General features: G+C 43.3%; 1 protein-coding gene across 1 annotated transcript; it reads right to left on the bottom strand.

The window, feature by feature from the left end:
* Positions 1-18,683: 18,683 nt before the first annotated feature.
* On the bottom strand, positions 18,684-20,331 carry adrb2a (adrenoceptor beta 2, surface a). Its single transcript, XM_080201647.1, has one exon. It carries the CDS (start codon positions 19,985-19,987, stop codon positions 18,734-18,736), a length of 1,254 nt encoding a protein of 417 aa, XP_080057773.1. The 5' UTR covers positions 19,988-20,331; the 3' UTR covers positions 18,684-18,733.
* Positions 20,332-25,227: the final 4,896 nt, after the last annotated feature.

The raw sequence follows: 25,227 nt of genomic DNA, 5'->3' as shown, positions 1-25,227 counted from the left end.
CATCGACATTTGATCATAAAACAACTCACAGGGTATAACGAAGAGAACCAGCGAAAAAGATTAAATACGATGTAAGTCCATCTAAGACACAAATCAGGTTTAATATCATTAAAACGTTTCCGTCTCCATGACATCAGCTTCATGTAATGAGGTATTTAGTTAACACAGTCGTACATACTATATTACTATTGGCAAGGAACTAGTTATCTTCAGTTGGAAAGTTTAGATCTATATACAGTAAACTTGATGGGCTAAATGGCCTCCTTCCACATTGTAGGGATCCTACGATTCTATGACTCATTTTGAGAGTGAAAGCTGATACTGATCCAGATTTTTACCATGATGGAGACCCACTCCATCTTGATGAAAATAGTGGAAATGGCCAGAGATTTTTAAGTCAAACCCTTGAACATTGCAATTTCCAATCTTGAAAGTGCAAGACGAGTTGGCCAGAGTTCACACATGTGCAGTTTACAGTGAGAGCTGGCCATGTAAAACACCAGCTGTCTCCACTTCAGTGGGCTTTTGGTAGGCCAAGAGTGTCAAACTCAAAGTGTGTAGATTAAACCAGGTAGGAGCAGCTCTGAACTTGGGTGGATTTGTTCAAAGAGACAAAATAGCCATTGGAGGGGTAAGATGTCTCTTTAGATATAGTGCTAGAACTCCTCTGGGAGATGTAGCAGCCCTTTGGGAGAGGAAAACATACTTTGGTATAGGTACGACAACCTTTAGGAGAGGGAAGGCACTCTTTGTGATTGTTAAAAGTAAACATGACTGCGTGAAAGAAGTGCATGAAGTCATTGGAGCTGTCACATCTGTCAAAGAACTGTGAAGGAGCAGTCAAAGCTGTAAAATCTGCCAAGGTTGTCACGGAGCTGTCAAAGCTGTCAAAGAGCCGTTGAAATATATTTGGTGAGTTGGCACGGTGAGGCTAATCGCAAAAAGTGACGGATATGTCATGGATTAGCATGAGTTGCCACTAAATTAGCAAGGAGTTATAGAGGACTATGGGAATTTTGGAGGATTAAGTTGTATGAAAGGTCATAGGGAGTGGGTAGAGAGGCATATGTTGGCATGGGGGTTAAGAAGTACTATGTGTCATGGGTGTGGGCATGAAAGGACATAGATTCATAGGTTAGCATGGCTGGGGTATGGTTGGGGTACTGAGGGATAGTGAGGGGTGGGGTCCAGAGGGCAAAGAATGACTTTTTACTTCATTCTTTTTAAAAATAAATTAAACAAAATGCTGGTGCACAGAGGCAGGCCTTTCACCCAGATCACCTCCACACTTGACAGCCAGAGGCAGGGCTTGCACCCAGCCCACCTCCACACCTGGAAGCTTCTGCACTCATTCCATAGGGCAATGGGCCAGACCACATCCCCAGAGTTAAAATCCAAACAGCAGGTGGTCATTTTTAAAGTTGCGTTTGACCTGGGGCAAAAATCTGGGCCCATAACCTTTGGTTCCTGAGTAATTGGTAACAAAGAGGTGAATTTTAAACTTTTCAGCAGAGGTGGGGGATGGACTGGGGGTTAAAACAGTTCTACAAAAAAGTGCATGGTTCATCAACCCCTGTCCCAGACTGTTAAAGATGCCAAATTTATTGGCCAATTAGCAGCCACCCTGTGGAAAGTTGACCAACCACCTGTGAGAAGGGTGGCCAGTGTAACCAATTAGGGCTTCAGAGCACACTGTCCAGGGAGAGAGAGATAGGGCCTCAAAATAGGTCATGGTCACTCATTTAAAAACACCCTGGCAATGGTTGGTGGCAGTTCTGTGGTAATTATTGGTCTGGAGGCAGAAGTTTGGATCAAGAATATTTGCAAATCCATTGACCTATTGGAATATTGGAGGAACAGCAAATAAGAGCCTGTTGTTACATTTTAGTGACTATTGTGCCATTAATGTAGCAGTTGCACTGTTGCTAGAGGGGGTCAGGTCATTTGAGCAGATGGTCCCATCACCCTAATGAATACGCCAGTTTAGGGAAAGACTTGACTTTCTTTTAACTTTCTTTGTCTTTCCACACAGGGTCAATGTGCCCCATATTGTGGACTTAATGGGAGGACCAACTGTTAAGATGCCCAAACCAAAGTTGGCCCCAAAAGACATTCTGCCTGTCCTCCTCCATGCTGTGAGTGATCGGTGAGAGGTCCTCATCCCTTTGCTGGGAAGAGAAGATCTCCCACTAGCTAGACAAAAACACCCAGGACAGTGGTGACAGAGGGATCGAGCAGCACTGGGGGCATCCACAGGACATGGCTGCAATGCTGTAAAACTATCAATGACCTCTTGCAATCTGTCAGGATGACTGTGTAACCATTTTTCATGTGGACCTATGTAGAAGAGAGTAAGTGTCTTGACCAAATGCACAAGGCAGCAGGAAGCAGATATGTCACTCTGCATGGCAATCAGGGATTCAGGGTGAATGAGTGCTTATGGATTGCAACACCTATTACTTAATAAAGCTCATTGAGAATCTTTGACTGCCAAGAAAGTACATTGTGGGCACTCAACTGAAAACATGATCTTCCAAGCAAAATCATGACAACAAGCGAATTCATCCCTTTTTTACTTACAGGAGAAAAGAGCAAACAATTCCGAGAGAGGATTCATTTTCCCTCTTCCAGATGATTAAGTGCAGGAGTTGGCAATAAACAGTAGAGTTACACCATTAGATGAGGAGATGTTGGAAGCCATTCCAGGGTAGTGAGATCACAAGGGTGCATAGAAGGATAGTGATGTAGCAAGGCAGGGGTGGTAAGAGGTCAGCTCTTATGCTTCAGAGTGCCAAAGTGATAAATGAGGTAAAGTAGATGACGCATGCGGAGGTAGCATTGAGGGGCATAGATCTTGGGAGCTTTTGGAACAATGTTGTAAAGGTTGAACCCTGGTTTCCTTCTCCCAGTGGTGTGTGTGTGAGTCTAAGAACTGTGTATCTGTGAAGTCACCTCAAATGATAATAGTGCTTTTCATTCTTGTTGTTGTTGCTGCCTCTCTGCCATTGACATAAATCCTTCAGAGTGCCAGAGTGATAAATGAGACTCCTGGCATATTCCCAGATGAAACAGTAGCAGCTTCAGCCACCAACCCGGAGGGTCATCATTAACCTGTAAGGGGGAGGAAATCTCAGAGGATACAGAGTCACAACCCTGCTCCACATTTAGCACAAGCACAGATTCATGCACCTCAATGAGGATGCATGATCGTAGTGTGAGCGCTTCACAGTCATCTGACCGCTGTTGGAAACTGAAATAGTGCAGCTCTGGCAATGGCAAGAATGTTGGAGGCAATCTAGATACTGAGTCCCAAGCTGATGACAAACTTCAGGAGTTGCCCTTCAGGTGGCAGGTGCTGGACATACCACATAGGGCAAGGTGTCAAGAGTTGCAGCTACGTCCTGGTTCCTCTCAGAAGAGCAATGAAGGGCAAAAGGGTTGGGAGCATGGGGGGCGGGTGGGCGGCAATGGTGTGTGTGTTACTTTTTGACATACTTCTGATGGGTCAGCTGCCTCTCTGCCATTGACATAAATCCTTCAGAGTGCCAGCGTGATAAATGAGACTCCTGGCATATTCCCAGCATTCTCATGTTCTCATGGAAACAAAGGATACCAGCCAAAATTATCCCAAGCAAAAAGGTCTGTATCCAGTACAGCTGGCGATGAGGTGGGGAGCAGCACACCATAACACCCATAACAAAAATATGAAAACCTCATCATTAATCACGCAGGGCTAACACAAATAATTATTTTATAAAGATGATCCCAAACTCAAATAGTGATACCGTACTCTGAGAAAATGACTGGAATTTTCCACTTGTTCATACCAGCAAGATCTTCTGGTCCCACCAGCAGTGTACTCCCGCCATGGGCTTCTCTCTCTTCAAACAACAAAAACAGTTTTATTTTTCCTTGATACTCAAAAACCCATCCATACCATCTTTCCATTACCCTTTGTCAAAAATTAAAATTTGTTTATCTGCCTAAACTTTAGGTAACTTTCCCTTTTAAAATGAGCCGCTGTTACATGCACTCAAATTATTTAATCAATTCAATATCAGGAGCAGTTATATCCAGGCTTCTTAAAAAGCAAGTTATCAGTGGTGCCTGCAGTCGGTGTAGAAGTTAAATGTAATGAACCACAAACACTTCAGCTCTGAAGGTAACAAAGAATAATAAATAAGTCTGAATTAGCTACTGTTTTTTAGGAGGGCAATGTGTTTAGTCCCCAGTTATCACAATGTTGTGATAAACAATCTTGAACTCTTGAGGCTTGTTGCCTATGATTCATAGAACAAAGAACAAAGAAAACTATAGCACAGGAACAGGCCCTTTGCTGCCCCCCCGCCCACACCCCCGAGCGGGTGCTGATCATGATGCCCTAACTAAACCAAAAGAAAACCTTCTACCCTTACATGGACCAACTCCCTCTACTCCTTCCCTATTCATGTACCTCTCAAGATGATCCACCTATTTTAAAAAGTAAAAGCACAAAAGACATAAGCCAAATGAACTAATGTTGGTCTAGATATATAGAATCATAGAATCCTTACAGTGCAAAAGAAGGCCATTCAACTCAACATGTCTGCACCAATAACAACCCCACCCTGGCCCTATCCCCGTAACCCATGCATTTACCCTGCTAGTCCCCCTGACACTAATGGGCAATTTAGCATGACTAGTCAACGTAGCCCGCCTTTCTTTGGAGTGGAGGAGGAAAGTGGAGTACCTGAAGGAAAGTCACGCAGACACGGGGATAACGTGCAAACTCCACACAGACAGTGACCCAAGGTTAGAATTGAACCTGGGTCCCTGGCACCGTGGGGCAGCAGTGCTAACCACTTTGCCACCATGCAGCCCATGTTTGTCAGTTAAAAACAATCATAGTCTCCATTACATATAAATTCTCAACCAGCAAATCCAATGTGTAACGAATTAAACTGATAAATAGAAAATAGTTAAATCTCTGCCTATTGGAAAAAAGGGCAGAGCAAATTTTTCAGATGTAATGGCATCATCACTGCTCCTTATAAAAACTAAGGAATACGTGGCTCTTCTCAAAGAGCATTGTAAATTCCAAGTTTTAGTTCCTTTTCAATGACAATTTGAACTCAGAGCAGGCAGGATTACTCCATGCTGAAATTGTTTATTTCCAAATTCCAATGCATATACTTTGATCTTAAAATTTTCCATTTACTTGATGAGAATTGTGTTCAGAGTAACTTCCCAAATGTTGATCATTATTACTCTGTATATGTATATAGTGATTGTGACCAGCAACCATACCCAAGGTTAAAAAATTTCAAACATTTACCTTCTTTCAAATTATACTTTTAATCCAGCTCACAACTCTCATTTGATTTTAAACTCAGTGTTGAAACTACTATTACAAAATCACATTTTGGGGTAAAAAAACATTAAACCAAGAAATACACAGCAAAGAAAAATCCACACAAATTCTTTATTTGACACACACACTCATTCACTCATGGAAGCTACATACACACATATCCACAGCATTCAGCACTGCTCTCATCAGTCTTTCGCAGCCACAGATAGTCTTTGAAGTTAGGTTAAACCAAAGTGTGAAGCACAACATTTATTGCCCCAGAATCAGTACTCTCCTACCAGAACAAAGCAATTGCTTTGTCAAATTCTCTACCATTTTATCACAGCCTATCCTTCTTCTCACTTAACCTCATTCAAAAACAAGCCTATACATTAAACAAGACCTAACCTTTAAACAATTAAGAGAACCAAACCACAAAGGGTAAACTAGGGGCTGCACTGCTGCTTCACAATGCCAGGGACCTGGATTTGATTCTTGGCTTGGGTCCCTAACTGTCTGGAGTTTGCATGATCTCCCGCGTCTGTGTGTGTTTCCTCTGAGTGCTCCAGTTTTCTCCCACATTCTGAAAGATGTGCTGGTTAGGTATATTGACCTGAACAGATGTCAGACTGTGACAGTGACTTCATTGCAGTGTTAAGGTAAGCCTTAGTTGTGACTAATAAATAAAATAAACTAATAGAATTCAATGGCATGGGTGCTAAACACAGATCCACAGACAAGTAAGATTACACAGACACTGTAACACACAAACAAAAACTTAGTCAAACATAACTTTTCCATTTCACACAGCATGTTAACTTTGAGAGCTAACCATTCTCAATGGTTGATCACCATTCATACTTATATTTATTACCATCCCTTTGTACACAAGCAATAGCGACATCTGCAGAAATGATCAGTTTAAACACATGGTTAACCATTCACTCTTGCTACTTTACTTTATGTTGAATGAATGCCAAAATCACCTGGACAGAACCTGCACCTCAAAATCTGAACAGATAACACATAGGCTCTTAACTCCTTGACATCATCGCCTAAACATACCCTGTCTAGTTTTCTCTGGAAGGATAAAAACAATAAATCTTTCCTCTCATTATCTGACATTTCTTCTATGCTTCTGTTCAAGCAGAACAGAATCACATTGCATTTCAAGCAGTTGATTCCTAGATCCCAATTATCATTTGTTATGGACTCCAGCATTCCACAAACATAAAATAACAGAAGAGGTTCAGTAAAGGCATGTTTTTCATTATTTCTGTGAGGCTTGGAGGAACATAGCTCCTCCACCATGACCCACAAAAATAAGCTGATGCTTTGATCTTGAGAAACCGACACCTCCAAGATCTGGAGCCAACCAATATTGGGAAGACACAATACTGTCAATAAACTTCTGCACGATTTGGAAACTTGACTCAAAAGGAGGACCTGAAATTGACAGCTACCTCTTCATTGCGGGTACAGACAACCAGCTGGTCAGACCCTCAAAACTCTCGACACACTGCAAGATGGTGAGCATTAGATTTTCATAGTTTATATCTTCAGTTTTACTGAAGTAGCATTCAAGTTCTATGTGATCCGCTGACCAATTTAATGCAGCTGTGTACACTGTGAGTATTACCTGTTAGAAAATGAGGCGAGACACATCCCATCCAGGCATTTTGAAAGTGTATGAAGAAAGTCTAAAATTGCAGTCGTTTCTGAAATATGGCTTTCTATTTAACATCAACAGAAATAGCATATCAAATATGGGACACTTCAATATGCAAATGGCTAGGCTAGAGAAACCTAATCCCTCTATTCGTTTATTAAAGATGATGACATGAAGCCATTCCAAATAATATCTTAGTAAAATAATCAAAATACTATAGGTGCTGGAATCTGAAACAAAAACAGAGAATACTGGAAACACTCAGCAGGTCTGGCAGCATCAGAAAACAAATGTTTTGATTTGACTCTTAATACCTTAGTAATATTATCCTCAAGAAGTACAGGTCATTTAATTTAAAATGTTTCAATCTGATTGAGTACAAGTAAAGGAAAGATGCCTGAAAGACTATAACTGAGAAATATGTAATGGGATTTACAGAAGATATAAAAAAAACTAATAGAAGATAAAGTATAACAAACAATAGAAAACCTGAAATAATAAAAGTCATGACAAAAAAAGTACTTCTGTGGTGTCGCTGCATGTTTTCAGTGTAGTCCAGTAACTTTGGAGTAAAGGTTGTTAGTTACATCATTAAAAGAATTAAATCTATAATTAAAATTTCTCCACAACATGAAAATAGAAATTTTAAGAACTAAAGCACTAATACAAATGCATTGTTACCCTCTGCCTAATCTTTGTTTACACAATTGTATTGTATCAAATGGGTTTCACTAAAATTGAAAAACTATCTTTTTTTTCCCACTGAGCAAGTCTGGGCTAGACAGTTACATATACAACATGTACTTTATAATAACATTTACACAATGGTACATTTGAAGCTTTGCTAATAGTTTATGTTACTTCAATTTGGAAATATTGCTGTTATCCCAATAACAATGCTAACCCATCAATATACTATGATGGAGGAATTTTTGCTTCTCACTAAATGCCCGAAGGGCAATGCTTACCAGTAAAATTAATGAGAAAGCAACATTGCCAACTTTAACATTCTAGTAATAAAGTATACTCACATTCTTTGAACATTTAAGCAAATGCAAATTAAGCAGAAACAGTTTGAGCAATCAAGAATTGTGTGATACATGTCACTGATTTCTGGTTTGGGTCTATCTTGCATTCCAATTCATGAATTCCTTGATAATTTTTCAGATATGTTTGATTTGCAATGTCTGTGGTGGTCTCATCCATTTTTATTTTGTCTAAGTGCTGAATGTTTCAGATCTCAGTAGCTGAACTGAGAAATATCTGGAAAGAGCACCCTGCAAAGAAAGAAAGCCACCTCTGAAGCAAATAAATTCATTACAAATTCTACAAAAGGACAATGGGCTGAACTATTACTTTTTGGGGTCGGGTTTGGGAATAGCAGGAGCCAAGTCCATTTACAGCTTCCAAATGTACTCCTGGGGGAAATGATCACTCGTTGAAATGTTGATGGTGCACCCCCTTTAACTGGCATGGAGACAAGTTCCCTGTTCATTTAAGAGATGCAAGCAGATTTCTGAAAGTGGAGGCCAATCAAAGGCCTTCCAGTTTCAGAGAAGCACTTGAGTGCTGTTAAAGGTAAGGAATTGAGAGAGAATCACACCAGCAGAGAGGACAGAAAGGGCTGGGGGAAGGGAAGAATCCCTTATAACAGGGTGCATTATGACTCCACCCTCACCTATCCAGAAAGGAAGTCACGTAGGCTTCTGCCTAGAGGTTTGGCATTCTGGCCTGCCACTGGGTAACTGCCTCTAGGCAGTTTCACATTTGGAAACTGAGGGACAACTGGAAAATCTCAGTAGCCCCCTCCATTAATTACTCTTAACAAGACTCTTTACAAGCCTCGACAACAAAATAGCTGACACTGTGAAAAGGGTTAGAAATTTGGAACACCAGCCTGCCTCATAATTTTCAGGCCCCATTTGCCTCTGTTCTCAACCTTAGCAGGGCCTGATAACTCCGCTTAAATATCTCTTGTAGAAAAATGAATTAACCTTAAAACAAATTAAGCCTTAAAAATGTTTTCAAGGGTACCAAGGTTTGTGGAACAAAGACAGGCCAACTAAATTAATGTGCAGGTCAGCCATAGTCTTAAAAAAAAGACAAAACAGCTGAAAAGATTCAAGCCTATTTCTGTTCCAGTCATCCTACTGTTGCGATAAATGCAAGGCAGAAATCCTTGAGCCAACTTTCCTATCACAGTACAATCTAGATTGAAAGACGTACACATGATGATACACGAAACCATTTCATAGGAACACAAAATAAAAAGTGACGTCGTTACTGGAACAAATACAGGTTTTGTGACTGGGTAATTCTACACTAGCGGAACAAATTTCTGTTTGATAACAACATCAAATTTTAACAGTTCACACTTTGTACAGGGACTAGTGTTGATATAAGATGCAATATTAAACTTTTACAATTGGGTGTTACGACATGCCAGGTAGTTTAAAAGCCCGCTGTTTATTATTGACGGACAGAAGCAACATTTCAGATGTCACTGTAATCAGTCGTAATGGGGGATGAGCTGTGCTGTTCGCAGTTTGCTGTCTTGAAGAACAACAAGAACGTACTAATCTTGAATCATTGTTACTGACAAAAACAGATTAAAGTACTGATAGTCCAGCAAATGGTTGAACTTTGATGACTAAGCTTATGTCAGCAGCTCCTTCCAACCTCTTGACCTCCATCACCAAGGAGAATGACAGGAGTAATAAAATATAAAAGGTTATCACATCCAAAGCATATATCATCTTGGCTGAGACAGTTATCATTATTTCTTCACCGTCTCAATCAAAATCCTGGAATTCTATTTCGGGAGAAATATCAGCACAAGGATCACAGTGCAAGCAGGAAAACAAACATCATCAGTGGGGTGAGGGGAGGAGAGGAAGAGAACGTGTGTGTCTGAAGGGTGGGGAGGAAGACAGTGTGCGTGAGAGATGGAGTGGAAGAGAGTGTGTGTGAGTGGTAGGGGAAAAGAGAGCATGCGAGACTTGGATGAAGAAAGAGTGTGTGCAAGGGATGGGGGAAGAGAGAGCGTGCGTGTGAGGGGTGGAGATGAAGTGAAAGTGTTTACAAGGAGTGGGAGAAAAAAGACAGTGGGGACGATCTTACCTTGTCACCCCACCAGTCGATGGACAGGGCAAACTGTTAAGATTGTGACAGAGCCAAGAAATCAAGTTTGTTCCCGATTTTTCGCTTCTCACGATCTTACCATGACTGGATATCCAGCGACATCAGTCTTGCACTTGAAAAGAGTGTGAGGCTGATTGTAATATTTAAATTCCATTTAAAATAGAATTTAAATATTAGATGTGAGCCCGGAACGCAATCGTCTGGGCTCACTTGCCTTAGTGACCTCTCTGAAGAAGGTCTTCATCAGTGAGGATCACATATGGTTCCCAACAAAGGGGAGCTGTCGGGTTAGCCTCACTAGTAAGACCAGAGCTTACTGAGGCCCCCATAGAAGGTCAGGGTAGGGGGATGCTCCTTGGGCAGTGCCAGCCTGACATGGCCAGCCTGACACCCTAGCAGTGCCCACTGGACAACCAGCAATCAACCGGGTGGGGGGTGGGGTGGAGCAGATGGCGATCAGCCGATTTGTCTGGAGGGAGGGAAGAGGATGAGTATTGCACAGAACAATGAAATCAATGTATGCGCAATTGCGTCGTTTGCTGCAAGTGCAGGCTTTTGGTGAGCTTAGGCCCCATCCCCTCCCCCTGCTGGCAGGAAACAGATCCTGCTTCATTTTTTTCCACAGAAGGAAGATTGCATTTTTAACTCGTTCAAAAAATCAGTGTGATTCTCTTCTGTTTCCATGCTCTTTCAGCACTTCAAATTTTTTTTGGTAAGATTGCCCTTCCTTCCTGCTCCCCTCCCCACCACCGCTCCCCCCCCCCCCCCACCGCCACGCCCCCCCACACACACACACACACACACACAGTGTATGGGAGGGTGGGCTGAGGAGAGAGAGAGAGAGATAGAGGCCATGCATGTGGGGTGGGGAGGAAGAGAAGGTGTGCAAGGGGTGAGATGAAGAGAGAGTGTTTATGAGGAGTAGGGGGAAAAGAGAGTGTGTGCAAAGGGTGGGGGGGAAGATAGAGTGTGTGAGTGGTGGGGTGGAAGCAAGAGTGTGCATGAGGTGTGAGGGAAGAGAGAGTGTGCATGAGAGCTTTAGCCTTCCCACGCTGGGGTTGGGGGAGTGGAAAATGAAGCTGAGCACAGGGCTACACAAAACTGCAAATTCACCTCTGAATACAGAGCCAAAAGGAAAATTAATGCTTGGGGTAGTTGAATAATCAAAATAAAAACAGAAGAGTATACATGGGTGCTGTGAAACATAAAACCAAAAGTCTTATATTAAGCATGAGACTGGAGAATCCATGATCTTTTGTAAACACAATCCCCAGTGCTTCTGAATCAGCATTGTTTTTCACAGTATTAGGCAAAAATCCAGGAAGAAGCACTGACCTTTGAAACGTAAATGCTGGATGACATGATATATAAGGTGCAAGCCATGTTCCACCCCCTCCAGTGAGTTGCCGGGCTGAGCAGCAATGCTGAGTGATTACTGTGGCCTTCCCCGGTAGATTTTGATAAATTGGGTAAGGTAGGTTATCTTTGGCAGCAGCTTTTGCCTCTAAGTGGCTAGCTAATGAGCTGTCGGTGATGATCTGGGATCTGGATACTCGACTGCAAAATTTGTGGTAACTCACCTATTTGATAGAAGCAGTGAAGTGGGTGGATTAGAGTACAGTGCTGAACAATTTAGACACTGCCTGAACTTCAGTGGAAGTCTCACTATTAAATGTTTGGAGTTGATGTGCTGGGAATGTGGGATATATACCGTTACTGTTTGTGCTGATTCTGCTGTGGGTGGTGTTTCTATTAATCCTTACTGGCTGTGGTAGATCTTTGTATTTGCCACCTGGTTGGTAAGCAGATGAACATATTAATTAGGAGCAGGAGTAGGTCACTCAGCCCCTTGAGCCTGCTCTGCTATTCAATAAGATCATAGTTGATCTGCTTGTAACTTCAACCCCACATTTCTGCCTACCCCTGATAACATTACACCCCCTGTTAATCAGGAATCTAGTGAGCTATTGCCTTAAAGTATTCAAAGACTCTGCTTCCACTGACTTCTGTGGAAGAGAATTCCAGAGATTCACCATTCGCTGTCTGAAGTGAATAACCCCTAGTTCTAAATTCTCCAACAAGAAGAAACATCCTCTTCAGATTCACCCTCTCAATATCCATCAGTATCTTAATGGTTTTGATCAAGTTGCTTTTTACTCTTCTAAACTCTAGTAGATACAGACCAAACCTCTCCAACCTTTTCTCATAAGACAACCCACTCACTCCTGGTATGAGTCTAATTAACCTTCGCTGAACTGCTTTTAACACTTCTAATTGCTTCTGCATCACATTGGCAAAATACAGAAAAAAAGTTTGCACACTCCATTCAAGAACATTTTAAATTTCCTTCCATTAATTTTAAAGGAAGGAAAATCAAACAGGCATTCCTTTTAAGGTGAGCAGCCCATTACCAAGACCTGCAGCCTACCAGAAAGCTGGTAGCTTTTCAGTCCCAGCAGTGTCACCGGGAGTGGGATCACAGGAGGCCCCAGAGCAATAACGTCGATAGAGGCATCAAAGGAGAGGTAAGTGGAGTGGACTCACCGGGTCTATCAGATGCAGTGGGGAGTGGGAGGGAATCTTCCAGCTGGAGCAGCACTTGCCTTCAGATGGCCTTCTGTGGGGCACAGGTTGCCAGGTCAGGAGGGTTCTCTTCCCAAGCCCTGGGAAGTCAAAAGGATAAACCTGACTGCCTTCTGACATGGTATATGTGGCTCCCATTCCAGTAAATTGGCATGAACTTTCGCTATGACTTCACACCTCCACTTTAACAGGCTGCTTGATGCACTTCACACACTCCAACGTATTTGGTGCTGACATGTATGATACAGCGTATTATCATACACTACCTATACATCAGGGAGGGGGTCTGGAAAAAGATAGAGGTTTTTGTCAAGCATCCTGTGCAGCTCCATAACACGATGTGCTCTATGGGCTGTTCTCAGTGATGCACAGCAAGATAAACATCAACTGCTGCAGGGTAGCCATCAATTCCATGAAAGATGCTCTTTGGTCTGCCTAAAAGCTGTTTATCTTCCAGTGCAAACAGCAATCCACGACTGAATGTTACAGACTGGCACAAAGGATCAGAATTACATGCTGAGGGACATGCCAAAACTTGGGGCAGCTAACACCAAGCTCAAAGGGCTAAGGTCACAATCTGCAGCCCATCAGCCTTGGTTTACTGATGGAATGGAAACTGTGGGAAATTGTTTGGCATCTGAGCATCAGATACATGAAATATATATTAGGAATATAAACTGCAACGTGTACGGTGAGGCACCTCAGAATGTCTTGTTTTGTACATTAAGACATTGATTGCATTGCATTTATAAAAAGGCAAATTTGATATGAATCAGTGCCATAAATATTGGGTCAATGGTCACCTTCATAGGCACAGAGCCACTGTGGACAGATGAGCATGTCTACAGACTCTCATTCAGTAGATAATCATTCCTATTGCCTCTTTAGTGAAGTGCAGTGTTTTTATTCATATTCCCTCAATCAGGTCTCTATCTGACATTTACTGTCTGAACATTCTATAGGGGTAGTAGTTGGAGTGTAACATTTGAATGCTGCGATGGCAAAGACTTTTGGGTCATTTTGATTAGATGAAGTAAATTGAATTGAATGGCTTTTCTCATTCATAATTACACAGATTTAAGGTGCAGGGAAGCAAGTACAGAGGTGATGTTAGGGGTAAGTTTTTCACTCAGAGGGTGGGGAGTTAATGGAATCGGCTGCCGTCAGTGGTGGTGGATGCGAACTCGCTGGGGTCTTTTAAAAGACTTCTGGATGAGTATATGGGATTTAATGGGATTGGGGGTTATAGATAGGTCTATGGATTGGTAGGTATTGATGTGATCGGCGCAACTTGTGGGCCGAAGGGCCTGTTTGTGCTGTAGTGTTCTATGTTCTATAATTACCTTATAATCTTCAATCATTGCCTAATTAATGATTTAAAGGACATTATTGTGCTATGGTACCAATTCCAGGCCAATTCTCATTTGAAGTATTTTAAACCTGAGTTCTATTGCAAAGAATCATCGAATCTTAGAATCTCTACAGTACAGAGGGAGACCATTTGGTCCACCGAGCTTGCACCGATTATCCGATTAACATCCAAGCCAAGTTATCCCCCATCCCCATAACCATTTACCCCACTAATCTCCCTAACCTACACTTCTTGGAACACTATGTAATTTAGCTTGGCCAACCCACCTAACCTGGACATCTTTGGTATCTTTATGTCTGCGATGTTGGTTGAGGAAAGAATGTAAACCTAGGCATCGAAATCACTCCCGTGGAATTGTAACACGCAGCAGAATGCTTTTGTTTCAGAAGTTCAAGTGAAGTCTGGGACCTCCGATATTGCAACACTTCCTCAGTCCTGCGGTGGAGTGTCAGCGGAATGAGACTCAAGACTTTCACTATAGTGCTACTAACTGGACCTATGTGCTATCGTCATTGGCCCGGTTGCTTTAAATAGATAAAAGCAAATTACTGCGGATGCTGAATCTGAAACCAAAAGAGAAAAGGCTGGAAAATCTCAGCAGTTCTGGCAGCATTTGTAAGGATAGAAAAGAGCTGACGTTTCGAGTCCAAATGACCCTTTGTCAAAGCAAAGGATAATTTTGCTTTAAATAGAAATTCTTAGAGTTGGCACGAGCCTCATCCATCGTGTAAAGGTTCCTGGCGGCAATCTGCAAGAGATGCGAATTCGGGATCGCTGTCTGAATTTTGATATGACAGGAACAAACCTCTCAAGTGTCCTGGAATGTGCAGATGTCTGGGAAATGGAGCCCTGCCCATGTGTCCGAGTATTGTCCGATCACTGTGATTTAGACCAATTGTATTTACAGTCTGGCAGCTTCACGTCTCGCTCCACTGTATGAATCTCAGTTTAAACCTCAAACGTACCCAAAAAACTCCGCCCCCATTCGTCCGCTTAAGGCGCACCTAATACTACAAATTAAACATAGTGTAAAAATGGTTACAGCTTGTCATCAACACTAAATAGAAGTTGACTCTGAATTGAAATTGACTGAAACTTCGTTCTCCAGGGAATCATGCCGGATTCAGGCTGCATTTACACTGTTAAGCGCAGTATCGTTGTGTAATGCAATGAGTCCTATAGTTGTAGAATAAGTGCATCTGTCGTCCAAATTGGCTTTGACATAAATGTATACATATTATTTAAAGATTTTATAGCGTTCTGCACCATGCATAATCAATAATGGCTAACAGTTTGATATGAACAACTAAATAGCGGGGTCATGGAAACATAGAAAATAGAAACAGCAGTAGGTCATTCGGCCCTTCGATCCTGAACCTAAGATCTGTCTGAATGACCGTTGCCCCAAGAAAGTCTTTCCCTCTGGATTCATTTGCGTGTATCGGTGCAGTTTTATCAGTGCGATGTGATTGAATGAGAAACAGCCCCGGATTGATTGCAGTCAGTGAAATATCCGTCTATGTCCATTTTCATGATATACTCATGTCAGGCATAACAGCTTCTTATGAAGTGCTTAACACTCAGCTCAGACGAATTTGTAGTTTGCACTGGGTCCAGTCTTTGACGTTCTCTTTCCTATAGGTGTCACTTGCGAGTCACTGAAATCCCTGGTTCACGGTTGAATTGACGGTATTGAAGAAGAGTTGTGTCACATTCATAACATATACACGTGCATACAACTTGGTCTAATCCACTTATTTGTTACAGTATTGTAACAAATACAAATGAAAACTGAGTGTAATAACTTCCTCGATTACTTGGTGCAAGGCGATATCAATAGCAGAAAAGATAAACAATCGTACATTTTGGGAAACCCAAACTATCAAAGCTTTGACAAAAGGTCATCTGGACTCGAAATGTCAGCTCTTTTCTCGCCTACAGGTGCTGCCAGACCTGCTGAGATTTTCCAGCGTTTTCTCTTTTGATGCTAATCCCAGCATTCGCAGTAATTTGCTTTTATATAATGGTCTATTGGGACTGTACTAACAGCGGCAGAATCTAACGTTTCTAATAATGGGTAAAGATTTGCAAGTGAAATGGGGGTTTTAGAAGAAACCCGACACTACACCTTTTTAGTCTATTTTTACCTTATCCACACCCGCCTCCCGCCAAGCTTGGTGAACCTCCTATTTCAGAGTTGCCCTAAAAGGTTATTCAATAATGTTGAATGTTTAAAATACGTATTTAAACAAACTTTAAAAAACACACGCATTTGTACAATGATTATATATCCGCAGTTGAACTGCTTTGGGACTCAGAAATGTTCAAGCACCCAGTGTATATCGCAGGGAAGTCAATCTGAGAAGGTTCTAGAATCTGCATACCACGAATTGTGAATTGTTTCCAGCATCTGAGTAAGCACTGAAACCCGTTCCTGTTAAAATTACCTGCAGTCAATTAAACTTCTCGAGGAAACCAGTAAAACCAGTCGCTGGTTGCAATTTACCAAGGTCCTGTACCAAGTGACGAGATCACTGAGATAGCCAGAAATTATTGGGTATTACTAAGGGCTGATTTAAAAGCAGATGTGCACATATCTATAATTCCATCTCATGATAACCCCACTGGCTTTACTTCCAAATGGTTCTACTGGAAAATAAATATATTTGGAGTTAGGCATTGCAAAGTTAGACAATGATCCGGATCTTCCTCCCGGCTAATCGCCGACTTTGTACTTGTTATAAAAGGTCATGGATAGTTGATGTTTTAATTGGGTCAATATTTTGTTAACTCTAGCTAAAATTTTACTCCCTGCGTTTTAATGTTTTGCAAGCCAGCATGCATAGGACCGTCTATCGCATTTATAAAGAAACTCTCGACATGCAATAAGGTACTTTGTTATAAAAAGACACTCGGTAATCATAGAGCTGAGGTTGAATTTATTGCAAAGAGTTTGTGTGCTGGTTAACGAAACCGAACTTCTTCCTATTTAACTACTGTTCTGACAGATAATGTGCAATTCCTCCCAAATTTCAGTCCAAAAGACGGTCACAGAATCTAAGACCACGTCTAGTCTGAGCTACTTTTAAGTGACTGGATTTTAATGAGCAAAGCGAATGCACAACATTGGAAGAGGGGCGTCCAGTTTGAAACAAAACATCCACCGATTTCAATCCAAAATCACACCACTGAAATGATCTGAATATATAAAGTTTTATTTTGTACACGAACAACAGCCAAACATTGATTCGAAATAATAAATATCAAAAAGTGTCTCATTTCTCAATTGCCTCAATTCATATGAAAGACCAAAATATTTTATGTCTTGTTTTCCATGGTTGTGCGAAAACATACTGACCAGGAAGGACATCAAGTAAACATTGAACTGCCCCATGCCTGTCCAGCGCCGAAATAACAAGCATTATTGCACATAAACCCACAAAATATCCGCTTCAAGCGTTGGCGTACAAGAGAATTCTAATACCCGGACACAGAAACTAAACAAATGCCCACAAAAATAAAACAAGATTTAACCTTTCAGTAAGATAGCTTTTGACTGACATCGGTACAAGTTAACCATTTACCATGGAAGTCTCAGAGCTTTCAGGTCAGGTCACTGCTGTTGACAGTGTGCGGTCGATGCTGAATCACATTGAAAGCACGCAGGTCTCTGAGCGTGCTGGGGGAGGGGAGGGAGAGCCGCAAAATTACAGGTAATGTACGGACCTTATCTTCATTTTAACACCGAAGAGCTTGAGTGCCGATTCGAAAGTGCAACATTGCAAAATACGCTTATGCACTTAAAGGTCACGACGAACACGCACACACATACAAATACAGACACAAGCATGTGAACACGCCGGCAACATGAACCACACACACATTTATTATCCTTTTTGTGAATATTCGTGGAAAAAAGCAATGGGGTTAGCTAACTCTTAGCTCTCTAATTGCGCTCAGCAGTTAGTCAACCTGCTGAAAGTCTCTAGCCTAAAGAAATCAGCTGACAACATCTCTTCCGGATACCCAAACATTCCAACATGGTCACCCACAACTGCACTGTACATCTCAACTGTGCTGTGATGTACTCTCTTTACACACACTGTAATGAATTGGTCAGCACTCTCTGCGCGCTTATACCCCAGGCATTTACTCTTTAACGTCCTAACACTACTATAGTGACTGGACTCCCAACATTTCCAGGGAACTCATTCAACCCTACAACTTGTTTGGAATCACTTTGAACCGAACTCCTTCAAGTTTCGCCAGCTTGCTCACAGCCCAGTATAAACAATTAGCATCCCGATGGAAAGGAGGGCGCAAAATACAAACAAAAAAAATAATGCTTTCAGTAAGGTCGACATGGCCTTTAGAAATAGGCGTCATGCGAGTTTGTAAACATTTAGACATTCACTGTTAATGCTCACGTAGCAATACTCGATTCTTGTCCTTCTGTTTGCACAGCTGGCCACATCTCCCAGAGGTGTCACACACCTCCACCACAATGTTGCTGCATTATGTTGACAGAATTATGAGGTAGGCGAATGCATGAAGTTGGGACACTCGTGTCACTGAGCTGCAAATCTCAGAGTCCCCCCACTGATGCCTCAGTCCGGTGTCCTCTCCTCCAGCTGCCGGTTTAGATGACCGAGTCGAGCAGCCGGTGCTGGTTGCCGCTGGCGTCGGGGCTGCAGCTGGGCGGAGTGGCCGCCACCGAGGCAGCGCCACATTGCAGCATGCAGCCGTTCTCCTGGCGCTCCTCGCTGGGCACCGTGGGGTAGTTGCTGTGGTGGGCCGAGGGCAGGGAGCCCCGGCAGCCCCACAGCACCGTCTTGAAGGCGTGCCTGAAGTCGGAGCTCCGGCAGTAAATCAGGGGGTTGAAGGCAGAGTTGGAGTAGCCCACCCAATTCAGGAAGGTGAAGACGGTGTTGGAGATGCTGTCTTTGAAGATGACATTGACGATGTTCACCACGAAGAAGGGCAGCCAGCAGAGTGTGAAGACGCCCATTATAATCCCCAGCGTCTTAAGAGCTTTGTGCTCCTTCAGGTTAAGGAACCTGGACGTCCTTTTGTGGCCGGGCTTGCCAGCCTTGCCATTGGCAGTGGGCACAGCAGCGGGGGTCAGGTTGTTGTTGTGGTTGTTGAAGCGACCCTGGCACTTGTTGATCTTCTTCAGCTGCTGCCTGGCTTCCTGAAAGACCCGGGTGTACAGAAAGATCATGACCAGCAGCGGGAAGTAGAAGGAGACGATGGAGGAGGAGATGGCGAACTCCTTGTTGGTGAGGAACTCGCAGCAGCGTGGGTCGGCGTAACACTTCATGGACTCGCGGTCGTCCAGCCTCCACCAGCCCATGTAGATGGGCAAGAAGGAGGTGAGAGCCGCCACCAGCCACACCACCAGCACCACCATCCGCGCCTTGCACTTGGTCAGCAGGCTCTGGTAGCGGAAAGGCGAGGTGATGGCCAGGTAGCGGTCCAGGGCGATCACACACAGGGTGCCAATACTCGCCGTAACGCACAGCACGTCCACCGAGGTCCAGAAGTCGCACCAGAAGTTTTCAAAGTACCAGACGCCGGTAATGCTGCGGACTCCGGCGAAAGGCACGACGACCAGTCCCATCACCAGGTCCGCACAGGCCAGCGAGGTGATGAAATAGTTGGTGACCGTCTGCAGCCGCTGGAAGCGGGCGATCGCCGTGATCACCAACACGTTGCCGAAGACGATCATCAGCACGATTACCGACATGACAATACTGACAATGATCTTCCCGCCGGGGCTCAGCTCCTTCCTGGCGGTGTTGCTGTCGGTGGTCGGAGCCGAGCTGGCGTTCAGCAGCTCCGGGGCCAGGGAGTAGTAGGTGCCCTCCTCCGAGCTGGTAACCTGAGATCCCATCTCTAAAAGAGAGGAGTTGGGGGGGGGGGCGGCCAGAGCACCTCAGCTAAGCGGCAGAAGCTTGTTCCCACCCCCTACTTCTGTCAAACGGCGGCCCGGCTTCTATCTCTTCTCCCCTGGCCGGCCACTCGGCCCCCTCGCACTCTCCTGTGCATAGCTATGCTTTCAGAAAGCTGTACCAAAGCTTTCGCCTCTCTCTCTACTTATAGCCACACAGAGGACGTCATCTCCTCATCAGACCAATGGCTGTATATTTTCTAACTTCAAACTGTACAGATTGCGCAGACATCCTCTGTGCCTGACACTATTTACCCTCCAGCGTGAGAAAGGGGCCCAAGATCCCTGTCAATTCTGCTCCCGGGGGTTGATTCAAGGCACCGCATCTCCCTGCAGCGTGCTTTAGGGTTGATTTAATAGTGTCACGTAGGCTTACATTAACACTGCAAGGAAGTCATTGTGAAACCCTACCCCCCCCCCCCCCACGCCCCCCGCCCCAATTCAGGCAGCTCACCCTATTCATACAGTCGCAAAACACACTATTATTGCAAAGTCTTTTCCGGGATATTGGGCGCAAAAACTCATCTCTCTCAAGCATTTTCTGTTTTTATTTCAAAAACACTGACCTGTCAGACTCTAGCCTGCAGAGTGGTGGCAGCACGGCCACTAAAGTTTTTGAGGAATTTCTCCCTCCGGCTAACTGAGTTTGCTGGGGGGTTCCGAGGTACCAACCCAACACCCACCCACCTGGTTTCAATTTCACCCTCTCCCCGTGTCTCAATGGATGGAATTCATAGAATCCCTACATTGCCATTTGCCCCATGGAGTCTGTGCCAACAAGAATCCCACCCAAGCCCTATCCTCGAAACCCCACATATTTACCCTTCTAATCCCCCTGATACTAAGGGGCAGCTTAGCATGGCCAATCCACCTAACCTGCACGTCTTTGGGCTGCGGAAGGAAACCAGAGCACCCAGGGGAAACCCACGCAGACACGGGGAGAATGTGCAGACTCCTTCACAGACAGTGACCCGAAGCCGGGAATCAAACCTAGGTCCCTGGCGCTGTGAGGCAGCAGTGCTAACCACCTCGCCGCCCCGAGGTTGCTTTTATTTCTAACTGCAAAGATCCCGCTCCCAGGGTATTGGAGAGCTTTGACGGACTGGCGGTGGAGACGGAGCCACGCACACACATACACACACACGAGTTACTCTCCGCCATGCCACACGCTGCTGCCGACAGGCGCTTTGCCACAGGAGGGTGACTTTCCATCAGCAGGGTAATGAAGAGGTTCGGAGCCGGCCACTGGATGATTTGAACATGATACAAGCCCAACTACATTCTGATCCGTGAACAGGATTCATTCCAGCGTTCAAAGTTCTACGACAGCATTTCCAATTTGTTTATCACAAAATACAGTATGAAACAAGAAATAAATCTCACATTGATATCTGCACAGCGTTGAGTGCTGATATTTTGCATAGGGAAAGTGCAAGTTCTTGGGAAAGTCTTGGAGTTGGAGGTTTACAGCATGGAAACAGGCCCTTCGGCCCAACTTCTCCTTGCCGCCCCTTTTTTAACCCCTAAACTAGTCCCAACTGATAAAGCCGTAGATGTTTACAGCAAAGTTTTCAGATATGTTCAGGTCTGCCTGACTTTCCTGTTGGTTGTCATGAGCGCCCCGGGGGTGTTTTATTCTGCTTTCATGAAAAAAAAACTCGCTACCTAAATGCAAACAGTTATGCGCGCAGAATTGTAGCATTTCTGGAGGAATCGCTGGAACCTGCTCAAGTTGTTTTATACTGGAGACCTGTTTAAGCAAACGCTGGATTGCTCAATTCCCCCGTCACAGTTTTTGATTTACAAGGAGACAATTGTTGTAATGCCTCAGTGCGGGGATCCAGCTGGGGCTGAACTATCTATCTATCGTACTCTCACAGAGAGGCAATGAAAACTCTCCCTCAGCTTGACGTTTTTACAAAAGATTTATTCGGGCGATATATTTGAAGGCAGAAAAGCAGTAGCGCTACTGCCATTTTCCTGAGAAAATACCTTAGTAACTTTTTAAAACATAGATTATTTATCATTTGGAGGAGTGGATTATATTTTATGAAAAATATTCACGAATACTATTCATGAATCCGCATATCACCGTCAGCGTGGCTGTTTGTCATGTTTTCACCTCTGTCAGTTCAGGGTTTAATCGTTTGAGACCGTTCCAGGGATTGAATTGGGGTGAGAGTTGTTGGTGATTCATCACTAGGATGACAGTGTAAACTGCAGCCTCTTTGGTTTCCTGCTCCTGCGTCTGTTAAATCTCCCATTACACTATTTGAGGAATTGCATCGAGCCCTCCCAGCGTCAGGGTCAGCATTCCACTCTACGCCAGTCTTTTGCTGACTTAACGACTGTTTCGGCAATGTTAGTGAGTTCACTGTGAAGGGCTTTGGGAACTGAGCTTAAACTTTGTTCTGTAAACGTATCGTTATGTAACTGCGGGCTAGAACAGACTTTGCCTCATTTCAGCCCATATCCAGCCAAAGTGGCCTCCACCGCAAAATCCAATTCGTTCTCACATGCTGCCAGGGAAATGGGATGTGTTGGCCCACAGTCCTCATTGTGTTTATTAGTTTCAACCTATAATATCTTGTTAGCAGTTTGATATAATTTTCCGGATTAACCGTTCACACGTTTTCCAGCCTCGCATGCCCAAATCAGACACTTATTAGCTAGTTAGAGAGTTCAAAAAGTTATTATCTTTTGCTAATAGTGACATGAAATTAATTCACTCAGCGCGGGAGGCCGAGGCAACAATCCGGTTACCTTTTCGCACTGGGGTCACATATTGTTCAAATATGACTTGACAAGGACTAGAAACTGTTAAAAAAAAACCTCAACTCATTCAAGGTGGGCTCAGGAACAAGTGGCTGATGGATGCATTGCCTCAACCCACAGCAACCGAGGACACTCGGACGAAGCAAGCCAAGGGATTTCTCTAAGAGTGCGTGGCGTGGCCAGCGCTGAACAGATCACACCTTCAACATTGAAGAAGGGTCATCCAGTCTGGAAACGTTCGTTCTTTTCTCTCTCCACACAGATGCTGACAGACCTGCTGAGATTTTCCAGCATTTTCTATGCTTTGTTACACCTTCAACATTACTAGATGAAATTTCAACACTATCGCTTCCCAATCTCGGTTTGAGAAAAGGCGCTGATTGTTAAGAAATAAAAGCTTCTGGCACCAACAATTCCTGACCTCAGTTCAATTAGACTCCAGAAATGGGACGAGGCGTAAAGGGGGAAACACAATTGTGCACATTTCTCCGCATCAGTGGAAGAAAGAGCGCAGACATTAATTGTCTTTACACCAAGTCCGGATTTGCAGTTTCAGCAAAAGCCCACAACCAGCTCAATTTAATTTCAGTAAGATTGGAAAATGTAAAGATTTGAATGCACCCGTTGCCCATCATGATTATCAATGACTGCTTCACTGAAACCATTGGATTGTTATGTTCCGTGAATATGTATCACAGTTGATTGCATGGGGAAGATGGTGAATATGACATTTGGATTATCCTTTAAGTTACCCTTGGTGTGGATGGATGTTACATAATGCTAACAGTTGGTAGAAATAACAAGTCCATACATACACCGGCGGTACATAATTCATAACGCGGCATGCATTTTATGATGTAAAAAAAACACATTGAAGCCGGGCGTGCCTGATTACCTAATGAAACAAAATAAAAACATTTATATCCTGACACATATGGTCCTTAATCTTAGCGTGGCCAATGCACCTAACCCACTTAATGAGGTGAGTGTAGAGTTATTCCGGTCATATTAGTTAATTCCCCTCCTCATTGCCCACAATTAATTGATTCAGTGAAACGATTGTACAGAATCCTCAAGAAAAGATCTCTATAGCCTAACCTGCCTGATTTTCAGACGGGATAGAACTGTGCTAAGATATATATAGATCAATTAATGGTTATTTATATTTTGCGCCATATATAAAAGGCTGACGTCGGCAACAAAATGTATGATGCACTTCTGAAGCCCTTTGGAATAAATTGAAATGCTGTTTATAGTTATTCGTTTTCATCTGCTCGCATGGCGTTACAGGACTGAGCCTACTTGTATATTTAACAAGGATTCTAATATCACACTGACGTCACACTATTTTGTGGAGGTCAGCCTGTTTGAAGACGGTTGAGCAAGTTAACGATGGTGTAAATAAAGCATTTGGCTGATTGGTTTTATAAATAAGGGCATTGGATATAAATGCAAGGGAATCATGACAAATCTTTACAATTCCGGGTCAGTCCTCAGCTGCAGTATTGTGCTCAGTGGCCAGCGTCCTGCTTTGGCAAGGGTGGAGAGAAAGTCACTATCACTGTGGGACAAAGAGAGAAAGAGAAAACGAGAAAACATGAATTGATGGGACTGATAGCAGGAGACAAGAAATTGTTGGAATCTATTATTAAGGAAGTCTTAACAATGCACTAAGGAAATCATAATATGATCAGTCAGGATGAGGATTTTGCAAATGGAAAATTACATTTGTCAAAATCTATTTGAGTTATTAGAGGATATATCTACCTAGGTAGACAAACTAAGAGATCTAGGCAAAAATTTGACATCCCTTCCACCCAACAGAACATGATAGTCCCCGTCCAACTGAATGGAGATTTAAATGGCTCACTGCGTCCATTGCCTGGAGACTCGCTGTGGCAAGGCCATTAAATCCTAGCGGTAGCCTACTTTGACTTCCTAAAGGCATTCATTGAGCCTTATTGAATAAGATGCCACACAAAAGGCTAATCTGGAAGATAAAGCATAAAGTCTCCTGAGTTGGAGTGAGAATTGGTTAATGAAGAGTTGGGATAAATGAGACATTTTTAAGTTGGCAAGCGTTAAATGGTTTCTGCTGCATGGGATTGTCCACCCCAGAAGATTTTTAATGCCTCATTGTTGAATATATTTAACTGGTGTAGACAGATATTTAACTTCTCAGTGGTCAAAGGATATGGGCAGTGAATGGGAAAGTGGAGTCGAGGCAGGATTTCAGTCATGACAATATTGAATTATAATTCAAAGGGTGAAATAGTCTATTCCTGATTGGCCACTCAGCCCATCGAGTCTGCTCCACCACTCAATAAAGTCAGAGCTGACCTGATTGTAACTTTAACCTCATGTTTCTGCTAGTCCCAATAACCTTTCACCTCCTTGTTAATCAGTAA

Source organism: Carcharhinus amblyrhynchos, chromosome 13, assembly GCF_965287045.1.
Source record: "Carcharhinus amblyrhynchos chromosome 13, sCarAmb.v2.hapA, whole genome shotgun sequence".
In the NCBI taxonomy this organism is placed as follows: Eukaryota; Metazoa; Chordata; class Chondrichthyes; order Carcharhiniformes; family Carcharhinidae; genus Carcharhinus; species Carcharhinus amblyrhynchos.
Note: the sequence above shows the minus strand (reverse complement) of the source record. Positions and strands in the feature narration are given on the sequence as shown.